General features: G+C 45.2%; 1 protein-coding gene across 1 annotated transcript; it reads right to left on the bottom strand.

Annotated features, from left to right (window-relative positions):
* Positions 1 to 6,029: 6,029 nt before the first annotated feature.
* On the bottom strand, positions 6,030 to 9,226 carry LOC127295915 (receptor-like protein kinase HERK 1). The gene has a single exon (XM_051325923.2). The coding sequence runs from the start codon at positions 8,860 to 8,862 to the stop codon at positions 6,304 to 6,306; it is 2,559 nt and encodes an 852-aa protein (XP_051181883.1). The 5' UTR covers positions 8,863 to 9,226; the 3' UTR covers positions 6,030 to 6,303.
* Positions 9,227 to 12,115: the final 2,889 nt, after the last annotated feature.

The following is a 12,115-nucleotide window of genomic DNA, read 5'->3' as shown; positions in this document are numbered from 1 at the left end:
TGGCCTTGTTGTACTGAATGCTAATTATTATTACTACTAGTAAAAGTCAAATAAGTGGTGACACAAACTGTCTCATCAGAAAAAATATCTGCATCGGTAATCATCATTCAAGGCATTTATGGTTTAGATTTATCTTTGGATACCCATGGGGAGAATATATTGGGAAAGCAACTGACAGTGGACGGTGGACTTGATGACCTATATATAGTGTTTGCTAGGATGGAAGGAAAGTTTTCGTATGGAAGCTGCATTAAATAGAATTTACCATTTCAGAATAATGTCATTCGCTATGATCTCTCACACTTGTATGGAAGTTACATTGAATAGAATGTACTATTTCAGAATATATGATTTGGCTGTGATTTAGTTTCCTTCTTCTCTCTTCTCTCTTCTCCCTTCCCCCTCCCCCGTCCCTGCTGCCCTTCCTCCACCACACTGCTTCCCTTCCTATGGCGTTCTGGGTAAGCATCACCTTCCTGCCCTCTCAGCTTCTACTATGATATCATCTGCTAAGGTATGACCTATGGCTAATGTGTGCAGGCGTGGAGCTGAGGCCAGGGAACCCCTACACCCACCGCTACCAGCCCTCAAATGGCCATCTCCATATTACCAAGGTTTCGTTGACCTTACCCCTGTTTTTATTTACTCCTTACCACTAGTAAGTGTGTACGTGCAACACGACTTCTCTTGAAACTTTCTAATTTTCCCGCAGAGTGCATTATTCCTAGTTCCGCTTATGTAAGTATTCTGAAATGTCGTTTCTTTTCATGAATCAACATGCTTCCTGTACCCAAATGCCACACAAAATTAATATATGTTGCATCAGCTATATAATCTTTTTTTTCCAATAGCACGTTTCTCCAGATGTATAATGCTCAAGGGATTGTAACTTTGGCATATGAATAAATTGTTCAAGCGACTCGGCCCATGTTATTTCAGGTCAAATATACACTCGTTAAAAATGTGCAAAGTAATAATATGATTGCAGTATAATCCAATGCAAAAATAGAATACCCATGTTGGAAAATCAAAATCATTTAAAATATTTATTACCATTCTCCATATACACAAATTCATGTGTCGTTCATAAAAAGTGATAAGAGGCTATTGTCAGACTGCACTCTTGAGAGACAGTTGCTTTGAGACTGCAATCACTAAGTTGTCAGATCACGGTGGGTAAGGCTGAAAAAAATGTCACCAAATTATATTGAGTGGACAGGAAAATTTGGAATGTGGCACTGGCCGATGAACATTGTACATATATGTATGTACTTTATTTGAATATTCTAGTTGGAAGACAATGAATGAATGATCATTCACTGGCGTTAAACCCAACAGAACAGAGTGGCGGTAATCCTACCTGCCTATTCTGAAAGGTAACCCCCTGGAGCCTGTAGTCCCTTGGATGACTGAAGCTTATTCCAGTCTGTGAAGCTACAAAAGAGAAAGTTTTCACCTTCATAGCCAACCTGTACCGGATAATATTCAGGACTTCTATGGCCTACGGGGCTCCATTTCCTTCCTAGTTCAAACAGAAAAAAACCAGATGCAAAATCAGAGGACATGGTATTTTTCAGTACGGTAAACAACTTACAACCATCTAAAGAGGCCATACAACACTATATAAATAGCAAGATTCAGCCAGGCACTGGTTTCTGTTTACATGTTAAACTATACTTATACTTATGTATTCCTTCCAGGTATACAAAAAACCTTCAAAGAAAGCATGGCTACTCAAGTAAATGCACACTCAATGTAGGTCATGATTAAATCGATAATACGGCAAACACAAAATGTGGACAAATTTTCTTTGCAAAATTCAAAAGCTTCATCCGCAAAGAAAATTTTCATGCATATCTAGATTAAATACAGTGCAATTGTGCAAAAGAGAGGAATGTTTGCGCACCAGTGTTAAAAAAACTTCATTCACAGAGAAAACCATTATATCATTGTGTACTTCACATTTATCAGTTTGGAAGTCTCATGTAGCTAACAGGTTTGCCTTGCTGAAACAAAATAAAATCACATGCATGGCAATAACACACATTTGGATTATGCCATTTGAACTTATACTAGATGATGATACCAAAAGTTGAAATGTTTGACATACACAAATTCAGACTTGAAAAACTTGCACTACCACATTAACGTATCTTGTTGAGTATGTACCGCCAATGTACGATATGAAAGATGATAGCCTTCTGAATACAAAAAAATGCCATTGTAGCTATGGAAATCATCAGGTAGATTAATTAACAACGTGACATGTGCTTAACTTTGTTTTACTGGTAAGAATCTTCACGAAAGTATGTGGACCAATGTCCAGTGACCTTTGCGGCTTGCTGGTCTGATGGCGGCATTATTGCGGCATGCTGGTCTAGATGGAGACAGGTAGAGGGAAGTTGGAGTGGGCCAGTTTCCTCAGGCTGGGTGAGTGGGCACGTGGAGGAGACACCGGGGCCTCGGGTGGCAAGAAAGGAGCAGGTCACAACGGCAGAGTTGCTGGGTTGCGCAGGGTCCAGCAGCGGGGAACCTTACCGGAGGTGCGGAGACTGCTAGGCGGGTGGTGTCGCAGGCATAATATGTTGTGTTGTATTGCGCTAAACATGGGATGAAAGAGCGTTAGATGCAGGTTGATGGACAGGTCGAGATGTTTTGGATCAGCCCCTCTCTTGCTTTTTATATTAGTGGAGATGGTCATGTTGCTTACTTCTCAAAATGTTATATAACATTGTGATTTGAAATTTTGAAGTATCTTGTAATTCATTTTATGTTTTTATCTCATCATTTTCTTTTCCGAAAATAATTTTTAGATAGTTTATTAAACTTATCTTCATGTATAACGTGACAATCGTTACCCTACATTACTTTTTGGCAAACTTGAGCCCTCATACGATTTTTTATTTTACCTTTTGTGTGATGATTCTTAGGCTGCGCTGGTCAGTTGCAACGCTGCTACAAGGACTCTAGTGCAGTGTACTCTTGGCAACAGGAGGCCGCTAATACTGTGTAGTTTGAATCCTAGATTGGCTGAGATGTGCCATCTAGACGTTTAGTTTGAAGAGGACGCTGACGTTCAGTTTCCAGTAATTGGTCCAAGTTCTGTTCATCTCTCTGGATATTTCCTCCGGAGCAATATTAATATTGCACAAGGCCAAAAATCATCACATCCTTTTTGAAACAGTCATCGACCTTATTATCCTTTATTTCATTTTTTTGTGTAGCGCTTTAGATTCAGAATTCATTCTTAACCTTGTAACAAGAGAATCTTGTGGAGAAGATATTGTAGAGTCTGATAATGAGTATTTTTATGAGAGTGAGGAGGACAGCTATGAATCTAATTTTAATGATGATGGTGGCTTTGAACTATCTGACAAAAAATATGTTTCTGAATATCGATGATGGTGATGTCTGCTCCTTCCCTGATCACCACATACAAGGTACATGGTTGAAGTGTGTGTCGATAATTACTTAAGACATCCATCTTTGTATCATTTCTTCCAATTCAGGATAGTAGGACACTCTCTTAATCAAACTCAACGATATTTATGAATTCTGGGCTTAGATTTCATTTGTAGTAGTTCATAACATAGAATGAAAAGAAATGGTTTTTTCGCCTCTTAAATTTTTATTGGTTTTGCACGACATATTGCCACCTTTATACTACACAAGTACTGAATGATTGTTTCATCACTTTGAGTTTTTCTTTGTTTTGCAAAAGTTTGATCACCATACCTTTTTCAACCTGTGCTGTGACAAGACTTTGTACTGCTAGATTTTTTTTGTTATTATTCTGTCCACATTGGTTATATTTGTGTTTGCAAAATGCCCGTTTGATCCTGCGTCTGTCTAATTCACATATCTCATCAAGTATCCATCCTATTGAGCTCTAGCACATTCCAATGCTTCTTTCCATAGCCTTTGAAAAGCATCCTTGCATGGTTGAACTGCAGTGACGTTTAGAGAAGAAGCACCAAGCTGACAATCCTGATGAAAACATTAATGATTCTCCATGCAATGTGAGGTAGTTTTCGTTGGCAACTGAGATGCCCGTTTTTCTCTATAAAAACCATGGTACGTGTGGCAGCATGTGAAGATGATACTCTATATTACGTGATGGACTGGTTCCCTGATCACGCCCTTCTTGTTGTTGAAGTAATATCATAAGAATTTTGGAGTTCTAGTCTTTCGAAATTTGTGCCCCGTGGAGTGTTTTTGGTTTGTATGATTGGAAATGACTGAATTTTAACTTCATATAGACAATCTCATGGAGTATTACTTTTGAAAACCCCAAATCAAAGCAAATCTGTTGCTTTACATTTATCTTTAGGAGGTTAGGAAATACTTTGTCAAATCAGTTCTACAAGGTGTTTGTACATGGACATAAACCATTATGTCAAAGTTTCCCCCGGCTTTATAATCTGTGTTATAGTCACAATGTCACAGTCAATACTGTTTTTACTAGAGGTTTGTCCTTTTTAAAATTTAGGAGGTTTCTGCAAGAGGAAACTGAAGAGAAGTGCTTGAGGTTGGAAGAGATTTGTAGTCAGGTTAAACTATCCGAGGAGCCGGATAGGGTAACTTGGCTATTAACCAAATCTGAAGCACTTTCAGTTAAATCCGTGTACTCTTTTTTGATAGCTAGGAATGCTAATTTTCCTTACAAAGTTCTGTGGACCCTCAAATTGACTTTTAGGATCAAAGTTTTTTGCTGGTTGGTGATCATGAATGAAATCCTGACCAAAGAAAATCTTTTAAAAAGGGTTTGCAAAAAGGTTGAACTATGCGAGTTTGGCGACGATCGTGAAACACAGGAGCATTTGTTCTTTTCATGCCCACTAGAAAAGTATATTTGGAGTGCAGTTAGTGTATCCTTAAACATCAACTCAAATTCCTTCGGGTTTTGGGGTCTCTATCATAATTGGTTTGATACTAGTGCTGGTAGAGAAAGAAAAGCAATAATTATAGGATCTATTGCTGTCATCTGGGCTGTTTGGAAAACAAGAAACAAATCTTGTTTTCAAAGAATTCGGCCTGGGGATCCTACTAATGTCATACTTGTGCCATTTCATCAGCACTTGGGCAAAAATGCAGAAAAACGGTGTGCGGAAGTTACTAGTGCATGGAGCTAGGAGAATGGCGCAAGTGGCGCGGGAGATTTTCGGGCGAAAGCATGGGCGGAATCCTATTGGACAGCGAATAGATGCTTGATCCACTGTCCCCCCCTCCTACCTACTGAAGCTCGAGACTCCTCCGTAGTAGATTGCAGACAGTTTGTCCTAGTTTCTCTGGTTCAGTCTTTGATTCCCTGCTTGTACTATGGCTGCATTTAAAAGCGTTTCTCTGGTTTTGGGTTCGGTTTTAGCAGATAGTAGCAGTTTGTATTGCCTTTTACTAAGGTTTTAGGAGCCTGAATGTTGTATGCATGACACTCTGGTTTCAGCAATGAAACTGGGAACCCTGCTGGGTTCCTCTTCTCTAAAAAAAAGATGTTTGTACTTATTCAATGTTGAGTTGATACTGCTGGATCATGCCTTACACGGCAACTTGACCGATTTGCTGCTTGATTCACTGGAGTGTATTATTTGCCTAAGTTTTCTCTTTGGTACAACTTCACTTCTATGCTAAAGAAATAATTTACATCGTTTGTCATGTACACACTGCAGAATCAAAATTCATGTATGCCCTTCAGTCTGTACCAGGAAAAGAAAATGTGATGCCATCAATCAAGATCCTGCAGCTCCAACCTATATCTCTGCTTCTAACTTTGCTGTATATCTGTTTGTATAGTGTTTACTGAATACTGATATCTGCCTTCTTACAGGACGTGACCAGGGAAGTAACAGAGGTTAATGGATCATCGATTCCAGAACCTGAACATGAGAAACAAAAGAAATCCAAGAAAATTCCACCAGAGCCAGAAGATGGAAAGCATCCCAACAACATAAGAACATTGGAAGATGTGCTGATCATAGAATATTCGTCAGCAGGAAACAAAGATGCAAAAGTTGCTTTTAAGGACAATACGGTAACCTCAATCTTATGTTGCCTACTACTTTTCATCCAATACATGCATTCAGTACATAGTAATTGATACATTCCCGAAGAAGAAATGAAAAAAAAAAGCCCACTTTACTTTCCTAAGTTTTCACTATTGTTGGCCTAAGTTTTCTGTTTGGTATAACTTCTACGCTAAAGAATTTATTTACATGGTTTGTCATGTACACACTGCGGAATCAAAATTCATATACATGTGACACTTCGGTCTGTACAACAGGGGAAGAGAGTATATTATTTTTGGCTTCACCTGACCTCATCGCTCTTGATCATCTTGGAGAATACTCCGCTGAAGGACATTCCTTCGAGATCACCCAGGTTAGTGGTCATGGCATCGTCAGTGGCGACGCTAGCGATGGACTGGCTACGCTGGACCTGGGGTGTTGTACTCCGGGGCACTAGGGGCGTTTCCGTGTCCGATCCGTCCGGCGATGACCCTACTTGGAGCTGCAGCGCGAACTCGAGGCTCCATAGCACGTCCCCCATGGCGGGCCGCTCGACGCCGTACTCGGCGAGGCACTTCTCGGCCGTGTCGGCGAACTTCTTGAGCGACTCCGGCCGTACCATCGCGGCGATCCTTGGGTCGACGATCTGGTCGAGGTTCCCGTTCTTGAGCTGCTGTGTCGCCCACTCCGCGAGAGACACCATCTCGCGCGGTAGCGTGGGGTCAATGACGGTGCGGGCGCAGAGCACCTCGAGCAGGACGACGCCGAAGGAGTAGACGTCGGACTTGTCCGTGAGCATCTGGCGGCGGAAGTACTCCGGGTCGAGGTAGCCGAAGCTGCCCTTGACCTTGGTGCTGACATGCGTCTTGTCCAGCTCTGGCCCGTTCTTGGACAGCCCGAAGTCGGCGACCTTGGCCATGAGAGTGTCATCGAGGAGGATGTTGGCGGACTTGACGTCCCGGTGGATGATGGCCTTGGCGGAGCCGGTGTGGAGGTAGTGCAGCCCCCGGGCGGCGCCGATGCAGGCCTCCAGCCTCTGTTTCCAGGACAGGGGAGGGAGGTCGTGCTGGTCGGCGCCGTAGAGATGGCTCCGGAGCGTGCCCATGGCCATGTACTCGTACACGAGGATCATCTCGCCGCGGTCGTCGCAGTAGCCGATGAGCGAGACGAGGTGCCGGTGGCGCAGCCGGGAGAGCATCTCGATCTCCGTGTGGAACTCGTGTATCCCCTGCTGATTCCGCCGGTTGCCCCTCTTGATGGCCACCATGGTGTTGTCTGGCATGTTGCCCTTGTACACCTTGCCGAACCCGCCCTCGCCAATGACCATCCCCTCGTCGAACCCGCCTGTTGCCTCCTGGAGCACCGCGAAGGGGATCCTGTACGCGGCGCTGGCGCCGTTCTGCCCGAGGATGACCATGTTGCCGCCGTTGCTCTTGGAGGAGAAGCTGCGAGAGCGCGAGTGGGAGCCCAGCGCGCTCGCCGAGAACGGCGACCAGGTGTCCGACGGCTTCTTCTTCCCCTGCTTCCTCCTACGCAGCATCCTGAGGGCGATGAACCCGAGTGCCATTGCCAACGTGACCCCGCCGACGGCCGAGGCGGCTATGATCCCAATTTTCACCTTTGAACTGCGCGTGGACGCATCGGCAGCGCCCGCGACGGCGCCAGTGCTCCCGACCATTCTCATGATCTCGAGGCCGTTGAGGAAGCCATCAGGGAAGGCATTGCCTAGGGTGGACGGGCCGATGCTGACGGTGATCAATCCCGTCGCGTCCTTGGCGCCCAGGACGAAATCCTTGTACACCGGAACGGCGAGCGTGTTGATCGTGTCCACCGAAATCTCGTAGTTCTCGAGCACCTGCCACGTGCCGACGAAGACGTTGAAGGCCACCCCGGTGCCCGTCTTGCTGACGATGTCGCAGAAGTGGAGGCGGAGCAGGTAGTCCGATCCGGTCGGGGCGTTGAACCTCCAGGTCATGTTGAACTGCGCGTTGATGGTGCTGGGTTCCCCCGACGTGCTCAACTCCGTCGCCGTGGCGTAGACCTCCGGTGGTGCCGTGTCCTTGGTGGCGAGCGCTGGCTTGTACTGGACCTTGGAGGGCGTCGCGTTTCTATGCTCGGTCAAGGTGGAGTCGAGCTGGAAGCTCTGGTCCGGCAGCCACGTCCTCCAGAGGGTGTCGCTGGCAGGCGTGATCTTGGGAACGCCCATGTTGATCCTGTGGACCGTCTCCAGCGCCTGCGTCGACAGCCCGGCGTACTGGACAGCCCTGCCCACGATCTTCGCTGTGTCGACGATGAGGTCGTCCGGGAGCGACACAACCTCGATGGCGTTCACGAAGGCGAGCTTGCCTGTCGGCGTGAACGCGATCACCAGGGTGCCGCCGGTGACGTTCAGCGAGAACTCCCTGACCACGGCCGTGCCGTTCTTGGGTGTGTACCCGTCCAGCAGGACCACGCCCTGCACGGTCACCCTGAACGCGGCGTCCGTGGCCACGTCGTAGGACTGGTATCTGAAGGGGAAGAAGTGGAGGCGCACAAAGTGCCGGCCAGGCTGTTTGAGTGCGAACGTGTAGGAAGCCGGCGCCGTGAAGATGCGCGCGGAGCGGTACAGCGCCGGGTCATCGGCCCCGGCGACCGTGGTCGGCGACGTGTAGTTGGCCTCGACGCTCTGCGGCGCGGTCAGCGACCTGGCGGGCAGCTGGCCGTCCCCGGCGAACGTCCGTCCGGCGACGGTCACGCTCGCCGACGTGCCGCAGAGTACGAGGTAGTTGTCCGCCGGGACGAACGCGCTGCTGGCCGCGCCGAGTAGCGCGGATGCGAGGAGGAGCCACAGGAGCATGTCAAGAACTGGCGGCAGAAGCATCGGCAGCTCTAGAAGGAGCGCAGGAACGACTTTGTGGACAGAGATGGCAAGCCTGGCTTGTCGCACAAATTGGAGGGCAGCATGGCCTTAACGGAGTTGACGAGGGGTTCTTCAGATACTTGCAGCTTGATGACGATGATTCAGAAACTGGGAGCCTTTAGATACTTGCAGGTTGATGAAGATGATTCAGAAACTAGGATCCGGCGACACTTGGGAGCTGGATGACGATTCAGAAACTAGGAGCTGGCGAGAGAAGCATGTGCAGCAGCTGGTACTATAGGCTACAGGAAAGTGAATCGGTGCTTGGGAATGGTTGATTCGATTAGTCCCATATAGAGGTAATATTGCAGCGAAAAAAGGGCTTGGGTATTTGATTAGCTGGGAGGCACTGCGGACTGTGGTGTCATTTTCTGGTGATCTGGGGCAGGTAGGGAGATATCCATGGAATTTTTATTGTTATCAGGAGGTTTTCAATGCTGTCATTTTCCTGGTTTACAGGTTGTCTTGCATATGCTACCTCCGTCCTCCGCGAATAAGTGTTACCATTTCCTTTTTCGAAATCAAACATTAGAAATTTAACCAACCTTTTGCAGAAAATTAGTAACATATTATTAAACAATAATTAATTTAGTTTCATGAATGCTAGATATTTTTTTTGCAGGGAGTACACATGAGTTGTAATTACCTCCGTACCGGTTTACATGGCAATTACACATTTCAAGAAAGAAGTTTAACTACTAATTTGATCAACAAAATAGAAGATATATATCACAAAAGTTATACTATTGGAAACTTCTTTTGAATATGAATCCAATGGTATAACTTTTGAGACATATATCTTATGTTTTGTTGACTAAATTTGTAGTTAAACTTCTTTCTCGAAATACGTAATTATCCTGTAAACCGGTATGGAGGAAGTACAACGTTACGTTTACTAGGCATGAACGTGTACCTAGGTCGTTAATTTGATCTATACAATATAAATTATATAACACAAAAATTATAGCATTAGAAAGTATAAAATCTGAAGTTTCTATGGTATATTTTTTGTATTATATATCTCATATTAAGTTGGTCAAATTGACGATCTAGGGATACATGTAGAACTAGTAAACTGAAACGGAGGGAGTATACCATATAGCTATATAATAAATGTAATTCTATTCATATATTTGTATCATGAATCTAATTGTACTAATCGAGTAGCATAAATGTTAGTGCCTTTTTGTATAACCACGGTTCAAACCTAAAAAAAAGCTTATTATTTTCAACGGAAATACACTATTTCGTGGACGGATAACGGATGGAGAAGTATGGTAAAACAGATGGAGGATATTGCAGTAACTTGCTAATCTATCTTATGAGGTTTACAATCACTGAAACTAGAAGAAGTTAAGAGTTCCATCAGACCTTTCTGTCGTGGCCCCTGCCTATTGTAATGTCCAGGCTCCACGGTGACACATTCGGTGGTGAAAAGGACGGGGACAGTGAAGCTGAGACGCGCGCTGCTACCATTTGTCAAGGAAAAATGGTGGAGGTCGCTCGACCTCGACCGTAGTGCCCCGCTTTGTTCCATGCATCATCGGTCGCGATGTGTGGATGCGGGAAAGGTCGAGGAAGTATCCAACCACCACCCTCTCGGTCGGTCGCCCACTGACCACCGCGCACGCATGCGACCGGAGCAGCCATCGTTTTCGTACCACCGTCGTGCGCGCCACCACGACCACGCGCATATATCCTAGTATTGATTGATTTTCTTCTACGTGCCGGTGTACGCGTCTTCAGTCTTCTACGGAGCGTGACCAGTTCGTATGCTCAGCCTCACTCCAGCTTGGTTTCCCAAGGAAGATGAACAGGTTTTGATTCGAAATAAAAATAAAAATAAAAGAACACCAAGGTTTTTGTTACCACTCGGTAAACTACAGCTGGGCATGGGCAGCCCGGTCTCGAAATCCCGGACCCGGTTCGGACCTGATTTTGGACCCCGAACGTTTGGCCGGCTGGGCTCGGGATGATAAGAAACACAATTTAAGCCTAGTTTGGGTTGGGCTTGTCAGGCCAGGCCGGGCTGGGCTTTTGACAGTTCGGGTCGTATTCTAGCCTAATTTGTAAGCCCGAAGGTCGGGCTGGGCTTGGGTCTGAAGATTTCTGGTCGGGCTTTTTTAGGCCCGGCCCGAAACCCAGCTCGGTCTGAGGAATGCCTAGGTGTACGGTAAACCATCTTACAGGCTACTCTAGTAAATATGATTTTAGGATAAAAATTGTTGGATGTAAATGGACTGCAACTTAGAAAGTAACCTAGATATAGACTACCATTTCTGAAATCTCAAGACCTATCACATTGACAGCTTGGGGGTAGCTTTGAGAACAAAGTTTAATCTCACATTACTAGTTAAGAGAGAGTTGAAGTGGTTTATAAGGGCTGCTCTTCTAGTCCTTCCAAGTAAGAGGGAGCTCTCGAGCACTTTTCCAACGCCCGCCACGTCTCGTACGTTGCATTTCGTGACTCGAGTTCGAGTTCGAAACCGGTTTTGTGGAAGTTGTTTGGTGCACCAACTGAGTTGAGTACGCACCGGCGTGCGTTGTGCATGCTTGCTGCGCGGTCTCTCCTCCCAGGAGACGTAACATATCTGGAGCTACACAACTCTTCTTTGTCTTTTGCAAAGTTTCTTTTATTGTGCTACTCTCTTGTTTTCTCCATCCCGACGACTGCGTGCACTGTCATCGGTCATGGTGGTCGTGCTGCTGGAGCGACCTTCCCGATCACGATGTACGTGATTTTTCTCTCTTACCTTGCACTGCTACTTATTGCATGTTCAGATCTGCTAGATATGCTTAGTCTAATGTGTATAGTTAAATATGCTATTGCATCTGTAAACTTCTTTCTGGTAATTAAATTTACTCGAAATTGCCTAATAATCTAACAAAAGATTACTCCCTTTTTAAATTTTGGCTGACTGCACGATCCAGATGAAACCCTACCATTACTCATCATGTATTTAAATTAAAATCTTTTTTAGAAATTTCGTTCAATAATTTCAGGTCACCCTCCAATAACCCCACTAACCCAAAATATCGGCCATCCATGGTAAAATACAAAAAAAGGCACAGCGGTAGCCAAAACCTCGATAAACAGTACTCCTCACTTTTTTGAATGTATGTTTGCTCGTTTTATATGGTTGTTGGAGTGGCTTCTAGCTTGTAGCCATCACGCATATAGTTGTAATTTTTTTTGGCAACTGGTATGTGTTAA

This window comes from Lolium perenne, chromosome 4 (assembly GCF_019359855.2).
Source record: "Lolium perenne isolate Kyuss_39 chromosome 4, Kyuss_2.0, whole genome shotgun sequence".
NCBI classification, from domain to species: domain Eukaryota; kingdom Viridiplantae; phylum Streptophyta; class Magnoliopsida; order Poales; family Poaceae; genus Lolium; species Lolium perenne.
Note: the sequence above shows the minus strand (reverse complement) of the source record. Positions and strands in the feature narration are given on the sequence as shown.

Coding starts and splice junctions, on each gene's coding strand:
- LOC127295915 (XM_051325923.2), bottom strand. CDS start 8,862: ATGCTTCTGCCGCCAGTTCTTGACATGCTCCTGTGGCTCCTCCTCGCA.